Genomic DNA, 21,034 nt, shown 5'->3' with positions numbered 1-21,034 from the left:
AATCATCAGCTTCACGGTCTGCCCTGCAGATTTTGGATTCTGCATTCTCACAGTCATGTGAGACACTTTTATAAATTTTATATTTGTAAATGTTTCCTGTTGATTCTGTTTCTCTAACTTATACAACTTGGTACCAGGAGTGGGGTGCTGCTGCAGTTTGCAAATACCAGTCATGTTGTACCAGTTTTTTTTATGGATAAGGGGAAGATTTTGGAGGAACTGTGAAGAAAATGGTGGAGAAGTCCTGGAGTGCTTGAAGAGACTGTTGGTATAAATAGAACCACTGCCAATCTGGACAGAGGGGGACACAAAAGGGAGTTTGCAGAGTGAAAACCATGGAAGTTTGGGTATAAAGCCAAGAAATCTCAGGCCAGGAGAGTAGACCCACTCATATGCATGGAGAGGGTGAGTTTGCCCTGAGGGCAGAGGATTAGTCTCCCATCTCATTGCAGTGGAAGAGCTGTGCTGCCTCAAACCTTTGAGAAGGTGTAGCATACTCTTGGGGACTGGGGAGAGCCTGCCTGCCACCACATGGAGGGGTTGAGCATATGCCCCAGAAATGGCAGAGAGCCTAGGTGTGGCCCTGGTGCTTGGAGAGGGTGGAGCCAACAACAACAAAAAAAAGGTGATCTCCTCAATGTCCCCCAAGGTTGATTTGGAAAGAGGCAGGTCACTGAATAGGCCCTTGGAAAGGGTAGGACTGCCACTTTCTAAAGCCAAAGGATAAATGACTTTCAGACTTTGAAATCCAATGGAGGTTGCCCTGCAGGTTTCCATAACTGTTTGGGTCTTGTGACTCATGTGTTCCTTCCAATTTCTCCCTATGGAAATGAAATCCTGTGACTGTCCTCCTTTGCATATTGGTACCAGATAGCTTGTTTTGAGATTCATAGGTCCACAGCTAGAAGAGAATTTTTTGCACCTTAATATTGTTTAAGGTGATCTGTGTAGTTGCCAAGTTGACAAGGGGTGGACATGTGGTAGTTAGATTCAGTTGTCAACTTGGCCAGGTGAAGGTGCCTAGATCTATTGCTGTGGACATGAGCCATGAGCCAATGGTGTGTGAACTCATCTGTTGCTGATTACATCTGCAGTCAGTCAGCTAGGAGGCGTGCCTGCTGCAATGAATGATGTTTGATTTAATTGGGTGGTGCTTAAATGAGAGACACAATGTAGCACAGGCCAAGCAGCTCGGCATACCTCATCTCAGTACTCACAGCTCAGTCCAGGCCTTTGGAGATGCAGAAAGGAATCAGCCTGGGGAAAGTTGTTGGAACCCAGAGGCCTGGAGAGAAGGCCAGTAGAGATCACCCTGTGCCTTCCCACATAAGAAAGAACCTCAGTTGAAAGTTAGCTGCCTTTCCTCTGAAGAACTAATAAAATAAATCCCCTTTTATTAAAAGCCAATCCATCTCTGGTATGTTGCATTCCAGCAGCTAGCAAACTAGAACAATGGTTATGAGAATATAATGCCTTGATGATGTGATAATGTAGTGATAATGCACAATTTGGATTTTCATTCCATTTGGAAGAATGGTCTTTAAACCTTCAGGCTTCTATATTAGAAGGATGGTCAAAGAATTATATTAATTTTTAAAAACATATTAATTTTTAAAAAAACTTATATTAATTTTTTATTAATAATTTTATTACTAATAACTTATATTAATTTTTAAAAAATTATTGCCTGAGGTATTTTTGGCATCCTTAAAACTCCTTTCTTTACAAACAAAAATTATTTGTTCTTGCTGCTTTTTTAAACCTCTCTGAAAGAGAAGGGTATCCTTTACACTTTAGTAGCCAAAGCTGTCTTTGACTTAATAATTTCCTTTTATGCTTAAATATTAGGATGATACAATAAAGGTTAAAAAAAAATTTTTTTCTAAACTATGATATACAGATAGATGTCCCTAAAGGCTTTTAAAGTCAAGTACCATAGTTGGGTTTCTGCAATATGCTCATTTTGTGCCAGAAATTGTGCTATGCACTTACTATCTATTGTCTCATTTAATTCTCCTACTCCTTTAAGGTAGGCACTGTTATTATCCTCATTTTAAAAGATAACACAAATGCATAGCAGGATTAAGTAACTTGACCAAGGTCACAAGGGTAAATGTCAATACCAGAATTCAATTTCTCTGATTCCAGGCTACCTTTCAAATGTAACAAGTATTTTCCCCCAAGAAAAACCACATAGATAGAATTGCTACACCAGTAAACTAGATTTATTGCTTGCCAAAGCTATTTTGGAAATTCTGCTTCCAAGCTTAATGATGTCTATAGCTATAAAGTTCAAGTGAACTTTAAATTTATTCCAGGTGAAGTGAAACAAGACTGATTCTGTGATGCTTTTATACAATAGGAATGACTCATGAATGGTAAAATTTCAAATTCTACCTTTGCCTTCTAAGAGAACTATTTATGGAAAGTGGGTCTTTCAGCACTATTTCTACAGCCTCTTTGAGCAAAGAGGAATGAGTACTCTGGCTAAAATACTATTGGCTTCATTTATCAATAGAGCTAGGTGGTTTAATGTTGGGAGTTGAATTGATTTATAAAATTTCTTGACATTCTTAGAATTCAACATAAAAGATAAAAGCAAGAATAATCATATCAAGAACAATCAGTTGGGCAGGCAACGGTAGCTCAGTGGCAGATTCTCGCCTGCCATGCTGGAGACCTGGCTTCATTTCCCAGTGCCTGCCCATGTTTAAAAAAAAAAAGAAAGCAATCAGTTACCCTTGCTGAAGACCTTAAATAGAAATAATACAAATTAACTTCCTAATTTCAACTATGCCTGAACTGAAGTTCTTTATATATATAGTGGCAAATCAGGTAGTTAGCAATCCTCTGTAATTGGTTATAAAGAAAACTTCCGGCAGGATGTTAAGGCTTTGAGCAGCAAGAGTCAATGTGAGCAGCATTTTCTATTCACTATAATATAGGTAAGGAATACTATTTGGTGTTAAAAGGTGTTATTTTACTTTTAACATTGAAATATTCATTATCATGCCAAAAAAGGTCAGTGTTAGGCAGAGGGAAGTAGAGTTGAAAGCAATACTTTCTTTACTTATGAAAACACAAACCTTCATAAATTGTAAAATATTCTGACTCAGAATACTCCAGGGCCCAAGGATTTGGTTTTAAGAGCTTGCTCTCTACCACTTCATAGGAGTAGAATGCATCATGCTTTTTCCGCCTCAGAGTGCTTTTCTTGAAGATGCTAGAAGAAAATGTAGTTCAATATTGTTTCTGTCAGGGTGCTAGCAAAAAATAAATGGTATACTCAAAAGGGTTTTATTGAAAGAATTTAATGAAGGGGCATTTACAAAAGGGTGAGCAGGATACAGCCAACAGTGAAAGAAGCTGTGACTTGTAGGGGTAGCAACATCAGGAAGCCATTACTGCCTTGTGCCGTGTACCCTAGAAAAGCCGTGTTCTGTAATCCTCATTCAGTATTGCTGAGTGGGACCTTTTTGATTGTTTCCAAGGAGATGTGGCCCACAAATTGTGAGTGGTAACTTTTCATTAGGTGGTTTCCATGGAGATGTGTCTCCACCCATTCAAGGTGGGGTTGCTTGCTGAAGCTCTTTAAGAGGAAACCATTTTGGAAAAAGCTTTAGTGCCGGCAGAGCCCACAAAGTCAAAGACCTTTGTAGATGCATAAGGAAAGCACCCCCAGGATAGCCTTATGAAATGAGAAGAGAAATCTAACAGATGTTGCCATGTGCCTTCCCAGCTGACAGAGGTATTCTGGACCCATCGGCCTTTCTTGATACCAGGTATTTTTCCCTGGATGCCTTAGTTTGGACATTTTCATTGGCTTAGAACTGTAAACTTGCAATTTAATCAATTCTCCTTTTTAAAAGCTATTCCATTTCTGGTATTTTGCATTCCAGCAGCTTTAAAAAACTAAAATATACCCCCAGGCCTAAAAGACAAGGTAAGAAAACAAAAGTTCGAGTGTCTTGTGAGTCCTGGTATCGTGAAAGAAATACTGCCTGATAGGAAGTTTAACTGCAGAACTACCTCAGTCATTGCCAGCACTTGGCAAAGCTGGAAGGAGCAGGAGGAATCAGACTTCCAACCCGAGTCTCCTTTTATCTTGGGATGTCCTGCCTGTGCCTTCTATCTGTTGACAAAACCATCCTGAATCCAGAATTCAAGGTACTTCAGCCTCCCGTGTGGAGGTAGAGACCCTGAAAGGCAGCCTCCCAGGGTACAGAGCAGAGAAGGGCAAGGGAAAGGGGCCAGGGAGCAAAAACAACCAGCACAAACAAATTTCTGACCTCTAAGTGTTTAAACAGCAAAGAAAAAGAAAACAATTGATAGATTATCTACACAAATATTGTTATATCTAATACTAAAATGTAAACAACACATAGGGAAAAAATTGTAAGATTACTTAAGATAAATGGAGAATTTCTATAATACACCACCCATTAATAAAAATCTATTTAAAAACATGAAGAATCTAATAGACCAATTAGCAAAATGACACTTACAGATTATTTCCAACAGTGCAAATACATATGGTCTAATAGACTTATGAGGAATGCCTAATCTCATTAGTAGTTGAAGAAATACATATTAGAACCAAAATGACATCAGTTTTTCCTATCAACTTGTCAAAAAAAAAAGGCCATAATACTGGCAAAGATACAGTGAAATAGGTCTTTCATACACTGTTAGTGGAAGTGTAAATTGGTGCAGTCTTTCTGAAAAGGCATTAAACTGTAATTCCACTTCCTATATTCTATCTTAAGGAAATAATTAGAAACATATTTAAAGATTTATCCTCAAAATTGTGCAAAACAGCTTTAATTATAATAGCAAAAACAAAAAAAAATGTCCAACATTAATGGAATGGTTAAGCAAATTAACAACATCCATTCCATCAAATTTTATGAAGCCATTAAAAATGAGGTTTACAATATGTTTTTTGTCATATAGTAAGCAAAAGTACGGCATGCAAAATTGTACACACAATATGATCACAATTATAATTGAAGAAAAAATCAGGAAAAGTTTAAAGAAAATATCAAAATATTAATAGCTGCTGGTTTTTTGGGTGACAAGAATATGGTGTTTTGCCCCCTTTTGCCTCTTTATACCTTCCTGTACCTGTGAAATTTTTTAAGACGAGGGTATATTAATTATGTATCTGTGACTTTCCTGGAACCTGGAAACACAAAGTTCCAGAAGGCACAGTCCTTGCCTCAAAGAGCTTACAATCTAATGTTCTATGTTTATATTGTAATTTTAAAGATCATATAACAATTAAATTATTGGTTTGTTTTTAATGGAAATAGGTGAAGGGAAGTAGTGTCATATATATTCTTCATAGGATCTCTTTTGCTCACACCATGTTTCCAAGTCCACAGCAAATCCTGGCCAGTTTATCTTCAAAATGCATCCAGAGTCCCATGAAAGCTAAATCAATGAAGCTTTCTGGGTGGAAGGGAGGAGACCATAAAAAATATCTTCATGACCTTTGAGTAGGAAAGGAGTTCTTAAATAGGACACAAAAATGACAAATATAAATGAAAAGCAATAAATTGGACTAAAATAAAATTTAAACTGTCAATCAAACCACTCTAAGAAGTGAAAATATTAAAGACTAAATAAGTGGAAAGACATCTTGTCTTTCATGGATTGGAAGACTTAACATTGTTAAGATGTCAATTCTCCCTAAAGTGATCAACAAATTTAATACAATCCCTATCAAAGTTACAATAACATTTTTTGTGAAAATGAAAAAGCTGATCCTCAATTTCATATGGAATCACATTGAGCCCAGAACAGCTAAAACGGTCTTAAAGAAGAAGAACAAAGTTGGAGGACTCATTTTTCCTGACTTCAAACTTACTAAAAGTAACAATAATAAAAAGTGTAGTACTGGCATAAGAAAAGACATATAGGCCAATGGAATAAAGTTGAGCATCCAGAGGTAAATCCACACATCTATGGTCAGTTGATTTTCTTTTTTTTTGGAGGGTGGTGGTGCAGGGACCAGGACTTGAACTCAGGTCTCCTGCATGGACGGTGAACATTCTACCACTGAACCACCCATGCATACCCTGGTCAACTGATTTTTGACAAGGATGCTGAGTCCATTCAATGGGACAATAATTCTCTTCAACAAACGGTGTTGGACCAACTGGAAATCCACATGCCAGAGAATAAATGTGGACCTGTTCCTCTCATGATATATAAATACTAATACAAAATGGATCAATGACCTAGATATATAAGCTAATATTATAAAATATTTGCAAGTTAACATAGGGAAATACCTTCAGATCCTTTGTAGTATGCAATGGATTTTTAGATTTTATACCAAAAGCACAAGAAACAAAAGAAAAAAAACAGACAAAATGGACTACATCAAAAATTAAAAGCTTTTGTGCAAAGGACATTATCAAGAAAATGAAAAGGCAACCTACATGATGGAAGAAAATATCTGGAAGCCATATGTATTCGTTTGCTAATGCTGCCAGAAAGCAATATACCAAACATGGACAGCCTTAAGAAAGGGAATTTATTAAGCTATAAGTTTACAGTTCTAAGGCCATAAATATGTCCTAACTAAGGCATCCAGAGAGAGATACCTTGGCTCAAGGCAGGGTGATCTGGAAAGGCACATAGCTGGTGTCTGTTGGTCCTTGTTTCTGGTTTCGTTGCTTCCAGCTTCTGATGCCAGTGGTTTCTCCCTATGCATCTGTGAGCCTTCACTTAGCTGCTCTGGGACAAAACTCTGGGTTTCAACCTTTAGCTTAGCATCTGCTGGGATGGAAGATTTCTTCTCTCCAGGTTCAGGCTATTTCTGTGAGTCCTTGCTTAGCACCCAGGCTATTTCGGTCTTTATCTCCAAATGTCTGCCTCAGTTCTGCATTTCTCCAAAATGTTTCCTTTTTAAAAGGACTCCAGTAAACTAATCGTGACCCACCTTTGGATGGGTGGAGTCACATCTCCATCTAATCAAAGGTCATACCCACAGTTGGGTGTGCCACATCTCTATGGAGATAATCTGCCCTACAGTACTGAATCAGGATTAAAAGATATGGCTGCCCCCACAAGATTACATCAGAATTACAATATGGCTTTTCTGGGGTACATAATAGATTCAAACCAGCCCACCATATGTATCTGATAAGGGTTTAATATCCAGAAATATAAAGAATGCATACAACTCAACAACAGAAAGACAACCCAATTAAAAAATGGGCCAAAGGTTTGAGTAGACATTTCTGTGAAGAAGATATTCAAATGGCCAATAATTATATGAAAGATTCTCAACATCATTAGCAATTAAAGAAATGCAAATTGGAACTACAATGATAATAAAATATCATTTTATTAAATAAATAATAAATTAAAAAATTTTAATAAATTAAAAAAATTAACAAAAAAAAAAAAAAAAGAAACTACAATGATACCACTTCATACCTTCCAAGATGGCTATTATTTAAAAATCTGAAAATAGCAAATGTTGGCCAGGATGCAGAGAACTAGGAACACTCATTGTTGGTGAGAATATAAATGGTGCAGCTGCTGTGGAAAACAGTTTGGCAGTTGTCATATGACCTGACAATTCCATTCCTAGGTTTATATCCCAAAGACTGAAAGCAGGGACTTGGACAGAGGTTTGCACACCAGTGTTCATTGTAGCATTATTACAATAGCCAAAAGGTGGAAACAACCCAAGTGTCCACCTATGGATGAATGGATAAACAAAATGTGTTGTACATACAATGGAACATACTCAGCTGTAAGAAGACAGGAAGTTCTGGTTCATTATAACACAGATGAACATTAAAGACATCACACTGGAGTGAAATAAACGAGGCACAAAAGGACAAACACTGTATGATTTATTTTAAATGAAATCATTAGAATAAGAAAATTCATAGAGAAAAGAGAAGAACAGTGGTTATGAAGGGTTGGGAGTAGAAGGTGGAATGGAGAGCTATTACTAAGTGAATATGAGTTTGGGATTGGAAATGAGATAACGGTGTTAGTGCTGCCAATGTACTTAACATCAAAGAATTGTCTGCTTAAAATGGATAAAGTTATGTTTATGCTATATATATATATATATATATATATTACCACAATTAAAATTTTTTTAAAAGACGATCTTCAGGGAATAAGATTTTTGCAATTCATATATATCACTCATATTCAAAATATAAAGATTTTACGTAGTAAGAAGAAGAAGGCAGACATTTGAACAAGAAGTCATAAAAGAAGGAAATCTAAAAGATTAAAAAACATTAAAAAGCTCCCAAATATTAGTCATTATGGAATGCAAATTAAAACTACAATATAATACCACAATACCCCAAATTTAAAAAGCAGATGGTATCAAATGTTGACAAGTATGTGGAGCAACTGGAACTTTCAGACATTGCTGGTGGGAATACAAATGAGTCTATCACTTTAGCAAACCATTTGGCAGTATCTCCTAAAGCTGAATATATGCTAATGCCATGATCTAGGAATTCTACTGCTAGATTAATACCCAAGGGAAATGCATACATATGTTCTTCAAAAGTTACCATTTGTAATAGCCAAAAACTATAAACAGTTCGAATGTCTGTTAACAGTAAAATCAATAAATAAGTTGTACTACATACAGACAAACAATATGTACCAACGTGAGAACGAATTAACCACAGAGCATTCAACAACATTTATAAATACTACAAGTATAACGTTAAGTGAAAGAGGTCAGGCACAAAAGTGTACATATTAAATGGTTCTATTTATGTGAAGTTCAAAAACAGCTAGACTGATCTATACTGTTAGAATTCAGGATACTGATTACCCTAAGCAAGAGGCAGGGATTGTCTGAAAAGAGGGAGAAGGGGGCTTCTGAAATTCTGATAACGTCCTGTTTGTTGAAGGTGTTTTAGTTTGCTAAAGCTGCCAAGATGCAATGTCCAGAAATGGATTGGCTTTTATAAAGGGAATTTATTAAATTACAAATTATAATTCTAAGACCATGAAAAAGTCCAAATTAAAGCACCAAGAAGAGGATACCATCTCAGAGGAAATACAGTCAGCATCCGGAACACCTCGGCAGCTGGGAAGGCACGTGGCCAACATCTGATTATTCTTTCCTCCTGGGTTCTGGTGACCTCAGCTGATTCCAGTGGCTCTCCAAGAGTCTGTGGTCCTCAGTTAGGGCAAACTGGGTTACATCTCATAACTTAGCATATTCAAACAACCGTATGTGGTTTCATCTCTCTACTCTCTATTTTGGCTCTGACTCTCTTGTCTCTCTCTCTCTCTCTGAGTTCTTTTAAGGACTCCAGTAAACTAATTAAGACCCAGCTAAAATGGCCACAATTTCCATAGACATAATCTAATGAAAAGATCCCACCCACAATAAGTCTGCACCCACAAGATTAAAGATTAAAAGTGCTTGGCTTTTCTGTTGTATTTAACAGCTTCAAACCAGTACCACCTCAGTTCTGGCTATACTGGTATGTTCACTTTAGGAAAATTCTTCAAGATGTATTTTTCTCTATATATGATAAAACTCAACTAAAATTGACATTATATACAGGTATGTGTATGCTAATATCTGTATGTATAGAAATATTTTATATATATGATATATATACCTAATCATCTAGAATGTAACACTTCTGACCTCTTCCCCCATGTCTTTCCTGCTAGACTACTATAATAGCTGTTTTCCCAAGCCCTCTTTTGCATACCTGTATGGTAGATAATAATTTTTAAAGAGAAACCAGGTTATATGTTCTCTCAGTATATAACACTCCAGTGGGTTCCCATGTCAATCAGAATAAATCCTCAGAGGAGACTATATGCCTGGCAGCTTATATAAAATAGCCTCCTGACCTACATCTGTCACTTTTATCTCCTTACCTTGCTTTATTTTTCTTTATAGTTTGTTTTCACCAACTGACATACCATTAACTCAGTTATTTATTCATAATTTGTCCCTCTACCAATAGTAAGTAAGCTGCATGAGAGCAGAAACTTTACTTTCTGCTATACATCCCTATCATCTAGTAAATGCCGGGCATAAAGTAGGGAATGAATGAATGAATGAATGAACTAAACGAATGAACGAACAAATTAGATATTTGCAAAAAATATAGGAGATGAAAAGAATATGTGTCCTTAGCCTTTTTTTTAAAGATTAGGAAACTAAGAGAATGAAGTTACATTAGGAAACAAAGAAAATGTAATTACTTACACAGTGTTATTCAGGAGAGCAGCCCAAGTCTTGTTTCTTTTTTCTTCCCCCTCCATCTCCTTCACCTACACTCCTACACATGCACACTTAGCAGAGGCTGAAGGAAAATGGAAGAAGAACAATTTTCCTTATTGACAAAAGTATGAATGTAAATTAAGCTGTTCCCTGCAGTTTTTAGTCACTTTAGTTACATCAGTGATAGTTCATAAATGTATTTTTTATTTTATATATGTGTATATACACACACGTATATATTATTTACAGAGATTATATAATCCTAGTATTTCCAAATTAAACAAGGATGACTTCCAGGTAAACTATTCAATATATGGAAATTAGGCATTTTTATATAAGCCTTCTTATTTGATCATATGCTCTTTTTTGAATAAAATAAAGAACAAATTGGATTTTTGCCAAAATATAGGGCTGCTCCCTTTTGCTTTATTTTTTTTTTTAACATGGGCAGGCACCAAGAATCAAACCCGGGTCTCCGGCATGGCAGGCAAGAATTCTTCCACTGAGCCACTGCAGCACTACCTTCCCTTTTGCATTTTGTATGAGAAAACATTTTGTTAGGTCCTGCCTGCATTGCAACAATCAAAAAATTTTGCAGGCACTAAATCGGATTTTTTTCTAAGTGAATATATCCAGAAATAGAGATTGTTTCCGTCAAAAGTCTCACTTGCCTGTTCTCAGACTGAATTGTAGAGCCCCTTGAGCAGACAAACGTATTTAAGGGTTAATTGCTGTTTCTGTATAGACATCAATTTCCTTTTCAAAGGCTTACCCAGTAGGATTTACTACTTGTCAGTTTGTCTAAAACTAGCTAAAGATTTGGATGGGGGAGGGTAAGTTCCAGTTTGGTGGTCTACCTAGTCGATCCTTGAGTTTTGGTTTAGAAAAAAAATGTAGGCCCTTTCAGTTACTAAATAGCTGACTACACAAGTCTTGTTGTTATTGTTGTTTGATGGGGAAAAATATGGGGAACTTGATGAATCCCAAGGACACAGTAACCACTCAGCTGGCATTAATCTTTTTCACCTCCTCTCTCAAAAAAGCATCAGGTATGACATCGTCATAACTTTAGAAGCAGATTAAACAATGTAATGAGGCCCAAGATACATTGAGAAGAAAGAGAACAATGTCAGAAGATCATTTTTTTATCAAGTAGTTAAAGCTTTTAATAATGAAAAAAAATGATGATTAAAGGGAGTGGAGTCATTTACTTGAGTGCAAAATAAGAATTAGCATCAGAGGAGAAAGCAGTGCTAAAGGTCATTTTGAAGTCTACACTTACAGATCAGGCAGGGAAGGTCCTGGCTACTGAGGATGTAAGCTGGACTTGAGAGCAGGATCTCTGGCTTCATCTTGACCACTTGGCTAGGAGACTGTGCATCCTAGGGCAAATTACTTACTCTCTCTAACTCTCAACTTCTTGAGCATGTAAAATGAGAATGGTGAAAACACCTATCTTGCAGGAGTTTTGTTAAAATTAAATGTCGTAGTTGTAAAAATGTTTTATAGCCGAGAATATGCTATTAACAAAGTACAGCTTATTTCTGTGCTTAAATAATGCATCGAATACTCTTCACCTTCTCTCTACCTCTGAAGGCCACTTCTAAGACTTAGCCAAAGTTACCACCCATCCTTGAGGTCTGCCTATACCTGTTTTAAATGAGGATATTTTTCACTGATTGAATGAGAATTTTCCATGTTTTATTTCTGAACCAACCTGTCTAAGGTTTCAGAATAGAACTTTGTATATAACCCTTCTCTGAAACCCAAATTACTAACATTGTACACATATAAACAAGTACCTCCTTAAGACCCTTAAGAATGGAGGGATTGGCATTGGAGATTAGCGAGAGGGGGAAATCTCTTCCTTCTCCACCCCACGATGGAATTTTGTTCCAGTGTCCTAAATATTTTTAGTAAAAAATATTTTTAAAATATTTTAAATATCAACTTTTTTAGTGACTATTTAATGAATTACTTTATGCCAAGCACTGCGCTATGCATTATTTCATTTAATCCTCACAATAGCCTAATGCATTCAGTATTATTATTGTCACTTATAGACAAGGGGACTATAATCAGAGTAACTAACTATTAAGTGGCTTGGCTGGTGTCACATATATAGTAAATATCAGAGTCAGGGCTTAAACCTACATCTGCCTAATTCCATTCCCAGACATTTTCCATTTTATGATATATAATTACCTCCCATGTTTCAATTCATTTTGCATGTGTGTGTTTGCTTTCTATCCCTTTGTACTTTCATCACTGGCGTCCCTGTAATGAGTAGGGTAGATTTGGGGGCTATAACAAAGATGATAAAGTGTGGTCTCTATGCTTAAAGAACTATTATTACCCACTTAGAGTGGTGACAGACAAGCAAATCACTATAATACATAGAAGAATTTAAGAGTTCCAGAATGAATCGAGCATCAGTCTTCTCAGCTATTAAGTGGGAATAATACTCTACCACTTCAGGTTTTTGTTATGATCAAATGACTTGCTTTTGTAGAGTACTTCGCAAAGATCTGGTAAATATATGGAATCTGTAATGCTGCCAGACACTCCCAGGCAGTAACTAGGATATAAAGCTAGAAAATTAGAGCTGATGCTATTTTATGTTACCTTTCAAAATGCATTGTAAGTGAGTTGGTGGAAGCAGTTGGAACTGGTTTAAAGTAGTTTTGTATTTGATGTACTAAAAGGAAAGATGATATTTTCAAGTTTGATGCCCTTTATTTTTTCTTCCATAGTAACTAGCGAATGCCAAAGGCAGCAACTGGAGTCTGTGAGCTACTCCTCTCGCTACGCTCTGGGCCTCTTTTATGAAGCTGGCACGAAGATTGATGTCCCTTGGGCTGGGCAGTACATCACCAGTAATCCCTGCATACGCTTCATCTCCATTGATAATAAGAAGCGCAATATAGGTCAGTCCCCCATTATTTCCCTTGAATACAGTAACAATGGTGGGTGTAGATCATGAGAGATGCTGTTTAATTGAGTGTTGCCATCTGAACAGAGCAAGCATTTAACTCTAAGCCACAGGGGATAAAATTTAATGTCACTATTTGGCCAATAATACAAAATACAGTGAAACCAGCAAAGTTTTTCAGAAAATCATTCACCACATGGTTTGTATTACTGAGTTCATGAAAACAGTGTCAGGAGGTTTAAGATTTCAAAATGTCCCTTTTTCTGTTGCATTAATATGGGATCCATCTAAATGCAAATGTTTAGCCATTATTTGTTTCTTGGTGGAGTTTGTGTGTTTGTTTTGTTTTAAGTTGTTAAGTGCTACTCTTTGTACTTCCCAGGCTAGAAATACAAAGTTAATTTTACTATATTACAGTAAAGTATAGTAAAGTATAGTAAGTATAAGGAAACTTACTTTATATGCAGTATAACTAAAATGAAAGGCAAATGTTTCAAAAGAGCTTTACTAGAATTCGGTGAAACTTATACCCCACCCTTTTTGATGAGGAGAGTTTATGAAAATTAGGACTGAATTGCAAGAAAAACATAGGTTTTTTTTTTCAGGCATAAAGGTGAACACATTCGTATTTGTATGACTGTGATAATCCTCGAGATGCTGGGGTTTTTTGTTGTTGTTTGTTTTTGTGGAACAAACTATAATGATCCAAAATCATTAAACTCTTGAAAGAAATTGCCATTTAAATTTGTCACGGTGTTTTATGGAGCACTAATGGTTTCATCAAGTCATTAGTTAAAAGTCTTGCTTGATAAAATCACCAACTAATGTCTCCTGGCTTGCCAGAACTTTATAATGATAGAACTGGGCTAGAGTACGATTTCTATATCAGAGCACATGATCATAGAAAATTGCTTCTTTTATAACTCAAAACTCCCTAAGGGCCCGACTATTTATGTTAACATGATACCACATATATGTACAATCAGCAGTTCGTGAAATGCCCTATAACAATAGACTAACCGTTATTTTTAACTCTGCAACTGCTTTGCTCTGAGAAAAGGAAAAATAACCCTTGATCGTCTCATGGTTTGGGTCATGATTTAGACAATATCCTTTGTGTATTATTTCATAAGATGTAATATCCATGAGGGGTATATTCAGCTGTATGTAACAGAAAAAAAGAAAAATAATTTAAACTTGTATAAATTATAAGGATATTTGTTACATTACCTACAAGGAAGGGGTTGGTTAGGTTCTAGGATTGGTTAATTTAGAATCTGAGCAATGTCTTTGAGGACCTGAGGTTCCTCTTGTGCTGCTCTCTGCCACTCTTGATGTCCACAACATCCTCAGAGGACAGGTAGCAATATAGCAATAGCTGTTAGAGTTACATCTAGATCCAACAACATGCTTAGGAAGAACCGGGACTATCACTACCTCTGTACCTCTCTAAGAATCAAAGACATCTTTCTAGAAGTCCCTGTTTCTCATGGGCCAGAATTGGGTTACTTGACCAGTCCTAAGCCACTCACAAAAAGATGAGATTGCCATGATGAGCCTAGAAGAACGAAGATCTACTCCTGGAACTAGTCCTAGGGTCATTTTACCCTTAATAATCTGAAAGAAGAGTAGATGTCTAAATAAAATGAGGTTTTCTTAGGAAAAAAAAGAAGGGAGTAGTAGATACTGGGTTGTCAGCCAGTATCTTCAAGTAGAGTAATATCATATGCCTCTAAAAGAGGTGAAATTCTAAGGTTGACATATGAAGAGAAGAATCCCATATATCCACAATCACCTTTGAAAATCCCTTGACACTACATGATATTTTGGAAAGCAACAGCTTAACTTTCAGTAGCTTCAGAACAATTACATTTCAGTTTCTCTGGGTGAGGCCAGATAAAGTAGTTGGTTTGCATTTATGGACCAAAGTGTTATTTTCTATGACGAAAGGCACACAGGAAGGAAAGAAAGCAGAATCATATCTCCTAACAGACTAAATCCAGGCATGCAAATGGAGTAGGATAGTGGGTGAAAGCACCCTCACCACGACACAATAGCAATTTATAAAATCAGAGCCATGCAAATTTGGAAGAGTGCACATAAAAATATTAATAAACCCTCATGTTATTGGCAGTATTTGAAATAGAAATACAAAACAAAATCTTTTGTATTAACGGTCACACCAGTTTAAAGCTGATGGGCCACATGAGTTGGAAAGCATGTCTTTGCTGTAACCCATGGTGATGCATCAAAGCTGGCAAAGAAATACCTGCCTTCCTTCGTCAATCTAATGGAAAATTAGTTTGGGATAATGCAAGTTTTAAATTACATGAGGCCTCCCATGGTGGCATTCCCTAACATAGACTGTAACTGCCTTGCATTTAAATTTTTTTTTTCTCATGATCTGGGGGGCACGGTGCTAAGTGTGTATAGTTGAATTCACATAATGTAAATGTCCATGTAATGTAACTCCACTCTGTGTTACTGATAATGACATTTAAGCCATCAGCAATGTTTTTTTCATACTACTAACACCATTTCACACCTGTCCTTTATTTGAGGTTTTTAATTGAATCAAGAAATTAATGCTGTAATGCAGATAAGTCAATCAATGAAGGGGAACATTTGTGTTCTGTCAAGATGGGCAGCACAAGACAAATGAAGGCTTGCAGCTTGAGACCACAAAGGACAGGCCATTGTTAAGTCTTAAGAAAGCTGAAGGAGAAGAAATTAGTGGCCCAAACCAAACAAAAGATCAAGGAATAATCATTTATCATATATTAGTATATATATTATAGGCAGAAAATCACAACCAGAACCTGAATGGAGGGGCAAAAATTCCAGGATGCACCCAATCCAACTTCAAGTACCAATAATTATGGGTATGACCCAATATGCTTAGTTCTGTGCTTCCCCAATTGTATTCCATGGAATACTGCACCTGGAGATGCTCTTTGGGAAAGGGCTCTGTGATAAGTTTGCAAAGTACGATAGCCTTTGCCTCAAATCTGGAGAGTCTTAGGGCATCCATCCTATTAAAAGATATTCCTACAGGAATAAAAATACTTTTCACTTCATTTTATCTAAAATTTCCTAAATATTCTTCATTGTGGAGTATTTTATTTGGGCACCACACCTATTAATATCCCACAGAAATGCTTCTCCAGAACATACTTGAGAAACCCTGATGATATCTCCTTTTATGCTTCCTACATAGGCAGAATTGTAATCCAGACCTGACCAGGAGGGTGGGGGTAGGGGTCTGGTTCTGAAGGCATCAATGGGGAAGTACCCAAGATTGTTTAGCGATGGGAGAAATCTTGTTGCAGATGAACCCAAATCTTGGTGGGGTTAGAATTTGAGACAATTTATTTAAAAATAAAGTCTATCTTCTGCATGGGTCATTTAAAAATATTATTTATATGATTGGCATAGTGGAAGAATTTGGACTCACAAGACGTAGATTCAAGTTCTGGTCCTGAAATTTGTAAGTGATATGATCTTATATGACCCTTGTATTTGTAATACTAGTTATTGTTACAAGCACATCCCCAAATTTTAATATTCTGAGTTTTACAGTAGTTTATTTCTCGCTCAGATAAAGTCCAAACAGGGATTTTTTGATTGGTAGTTAGCTTTATGCTAAAAGGTAATTCGGGGACCCAGATCCTTCTATCTTTTGACTCTGCCAGTTTCATTAGATGGCTACTTCATCAGGCAATCACATGGAAGTTTCTAGGTTGACCTGGAAATGGTGCATATGAGGTCTGCTCACCTACTGAGTAGAATAGTTGTGTGACCATACACACCTATTTGGAAGGGAGACTGGGTATGTAGTCTACCTATCTATGTAGAACGAAGACAGTGTGGATTTGGTGACCATCTGAGACCTTCTGTGAGAGGAGCAGATAATACCTACATATATGATAAACAGCTTTCAACGTAAGTGTGAATTATTCAACTGATAGTCACCATCTAGGAAAAAATCAAGAATTCCAAGGCTGGGTCAAGACTCAGTAGAAAAGGATTCTGCCAGCAATTAGCAATGTCTGTCATGCAGAGGGCATAAGGAGTAATGCCACAAGTGGGATACTTTTACCTCCCAAGAAGATCTCTGAGGGCCCTCCCAAGATCTTAAATTTGGACTCAGACTGGCCTATAAACTACCAGAATTCAACTCACTTCCAATACTTACTAGATGTGTGACATTGGGCAAATTAGTTGAACTTTTTTGTCAATTTTAGGTAACCCTGAAAATGATTGGTCTGAATTTTAGCATCCTTTCCTAGTTCACCATCTGGAAAGGTGTTAATGATGAATAAAATACTTAATAGCCAACAGTCTAAGGAGATTAATACAGTCTGTACCTCTGGTAATGTGATGGTTAGTGACCATAATTACATAGCTTTCAATAGTTAATTTACAGAAAAAATCCAACTAATCCAAAAAGAAAACAAGCAAACTTTTTCATTGCATGGAATTTATCCTTGCAAGGTAAAAGTAAAGTTAGGATCCTTGAATAAGAAAAACTAATGTAATGTATAGGGCCCTCAATGGCTATTTTATAAAACATGCAAAAATATTATTCCTGGTGACTATTTCTTATTTCAACTCTTTAGAGAAGCCAAGAGCTAAATAAATCCAGTAACTTTGTGTGAGTTAAGATAGACATGATGATTCTGAATAAGCAGATAGCCATGCAATTGACAACACGAAATGGCTTGCTTTAGGTTTTGAATAAATATGGAATTATTTGTCCTTGAACTTGTAGAAAATGGAATCCAGTCAGGAAGAACTTCATAAATAGAACAAAAAAGGAAGAGTGAAAAAAAGAAGAGGGAAAAGGTAAAGAAGAAAAGGGAAAGAACTGTCATCATAAGAAAGCTGTCAGATTTTCTGAATGAGGCTTTGTTTTAAAATACCAACCCCAGAAAAAGAAATTGCAGATAAAATAACCACCATCATCTTAAAATAATAACAAACAGTAACCATTACAAAATTCATATGATGCCTTTTATATAATAGACATAGTAATTTGTAATTCAATTATTTAACTGTTGCTCTCCATCTAAATCTGTTAAGGCAATTTAGCAGCAAATACTAATTGCAAATATCCATTTCCTTATTACAATGGTGCCCTAGAATATCACATGATTATATATAATATCAGATCTTGGGATGCTCCCTCAGGAAATGTATGTGTATGTACATGTATATGTACACAGATGAAATATATGCATGTGGATGTATGTATATTTATGTATTATTGTTATCATTTAAATTAATAGTCATGTTATAAAACAGACTAATCTTATTCCACATATATCCCTTTTTTTTCTTTCTTCATGGGCAGGCACCAGGAGTCGAACCCTGGTCTCCAGCATGGCAGGCGAGAATTCTGCCATTGAGCCACCATTGCACCACCCACATATATCCCATTTTTTAAAACAAAAATGGACTTTAATTTGTGAATGAGTTAAACCTATTTTGTAAGGAAAACATCTTCACACAAAGTAAAAATAAGTAGCACACTTCTTTTCAGTCTCTGATTTCCCCATCAAGCAATCATCAATGGCAAAAAATGTATATCCAAGACAACACTTATAAGCAACTTAATTCAGTATGAAAATCAGTAGCAGAGATGAAGGAAAAGTGTAAAAGCAGCTAAATATAGCTATCAAAAGTGAACTTTAAAAATATCCTGTGGAGTATATTACTAAAAAATATACATCCTATGGGAGAATCTTTCAGCAAATTGAATTGTCAAATATTTGTTTGATTAATGTGTTTTCCATTCTCAACTCATTCCATTGAACAAATATTTACAAATACATATTGAATGTTTTCCCTGTGCCAGGAACTAGAGGTTCAGTATTCCCTGCCCTCATGGGAACATACATTTTCATAAAGTCTACTCAAATGTGAAATTCTGAAGGAAACAAGTACATGAGGCTTAAGTAGATAAGTGACTTGGAGTCAAGTAAGAGTTCACATGAATATAAAGAGATGCACTCACTGATTTGATAAAAAACCAGGAAGGCTCATGTTGCCTTTGTGGCAAGATTATGGATATTTAAAAGAACATTTAAGACCTTTTGTCAACATGAACCCCAAAATATCCTTTCTTTAGATGAGGAAATGAAAGATGAGAATTGTGTATCATTTAAATCCACGAATAAATCAGAAACTTCAGTGTGACCTGTTATTTAACTCTTCTCTACTGCTAAAAAGTTCAGTAGATGCTTATAAGTCATTGTCTAGTTTTCCAGCAGCTAAACAAATACCATATAAAATGGATTAACTTAAAACAATGGAATTTTATTGACTCATGGTTTTGAGGCTAGGAGATGTTCAAAATCGAGGCATGAGCCAGGTGATGTTTTCTCCCCCAGGACTGTGGCATTCTGGGGTGGCCAGTGATCCTTGGGTCCTTGGCTTAGCTATCACATGGCAGCACACTTGGAAATGTCTTCTTTTTCTTCTTTGTCCAGCTTCTTGCTCTTCCATGCGACTTTGTCTTCATAGAGCTTCCAGTAATAGGATTAGGACCCAAGCTCATTTATCTGGGCCACACTTTAACTAAAAATAACATCCTCCAGAGGTCCTATTTACAATGGGTTCATACCCATAGCAATCAACTAAGATTAAGAACATTATTTTCTGGAGTGCGTACTTCAACCTACCACAGTCATGAAATGTCCAAGAAGTGAACAGTAGGATGAATAAATTTATGGATATGAAATTTACAGGTCATAGATGAGAGCAATAGAAAACACTGGCAGCGGCTGCCATCACTGCTGCCAATTTACAAAGGAAACAGCATGGAGAAATCCCACTGTTTGTTGGCTTTGGAAAGAGGAGAGGAAGGGCAATGTAAAGCGTGGAGGGAAGACTTAGCAGGAAAAGCGTGGTGGAATTGCCACAGTCCCTCTGACCTCCCCACTAACACAGGCCAAGTAACTAGGTGTGTCACTCTTCTCTAGTGAAGACACTATTGCAATAAATACAATAGCAGCTAATTTTTGCTGTCTATAACTATAATCCTTTTAACGGATAGTTCTTTCATCTACTGAGCACCTAGAAGAAATTTGATGCAAATTTGGGAGTAGGAGCAAGGAGAGCCAAACTGCTCTGCCTAATCAAGGAGAAAATTTCAAGCCTCCTGAGGTAATGGGGAGGGGACGGAAAAGAAGAAAGCTATACGGTGAGAAGCTGTGGTTTGACCTGAGGGATTACTATGTAAATGTGGACTTTTAAATTGCTTGTTGCAGAGTTTTCTGTGTGATCTCTCTCAGCAACCTGTCATCTTCAATATAGTTCTGATAGGAGAAGCAGCTTTATATCTATGGTTGCTTTTTATTAGAAGGTTAGTGCATAAATCAGTGAAAACAGGCTGTATCTCATGTTTGGCCCCAAATCAGAGATAAGACAGCACCACCCTGTTCACAAAGGACAATGACATTTTCATTTATAAGCAAGAGATCTGGGGCATAAGGATATCCCTTGGGGAATCCAGAGAAATCCTGACGAGGACTTGAAATTTCTGCAGTCTATGGAATGGTTGGGCAAGCCAGTGTTATCTCAAGCAGCGGCAAAGCTCTACCTAAAATTTAGGTCACTAATGTGAAACCAGGGTGCACTCTGCATATTGTCTCTCATTCTGAACAAAAGGTACCATAGGCTCCACTTTTCCCCAAATATTTGCCACAGTAGCCTGTTTTAGTGTTGCCCTGCATGCTACTGGACCTGAAGCATCCAACTGATCCATAACACCATGCCAGAGAATGGAAGCAGAGGCATGTGTTCCAGGAGACCAGTGTTAAGTGGATATGTATTACTTGTGTTCACACTAA

At 36.7% G+C, this 21,034-nt stretch overlaps 1 protein-coding gene across 5 annotated transcripts in view; it reads left to right on the top strand.

Moving 5' to 3' along the window:
* Positions 1 to 21,034, top strand: part of RNLS (renalase, FAD dependent amine oxidase) — a 416,087-nt gene that overhangs the window by 333,891 nt on the left and 61,162 nt on the right. For all 5 annotated transcript variants that reach the window (XM_077125343.1, XM_077125344.1, XM_077125341.1 and 2 more), the window contains one exon: positions 13,003 to 13,176. In XM_077125343.1, coding sequence (XP_076981458.1) covers positions 13,003 to 13,176 — 174 coding nt within the window. The remainder of the gene's footprint in view (positions 1 to 13,002; positions 13,177 to 21,034) is intronic.

This window comes from Tamandua tetradactyla, chromosome 13 (assembly GCF_023851605.1).
Source record: "Tamandua tetradactyla isolate mTamTet1 chromosome 13, mTamTet1.pri, whole genome shotgun sequence".
Taxonomy (NCBI): domain Eukaryota; kingdom Metazoa; phylum Chordata; class Mammalia; order Pilosa; family Myrmecophagidae; genus Tamandua; species Tamandua tetradactyla.
Note: the sequence above shows the minus strand (reverse complement) of the source record. Positions and strands in the feature narration are given on the sequence as shown.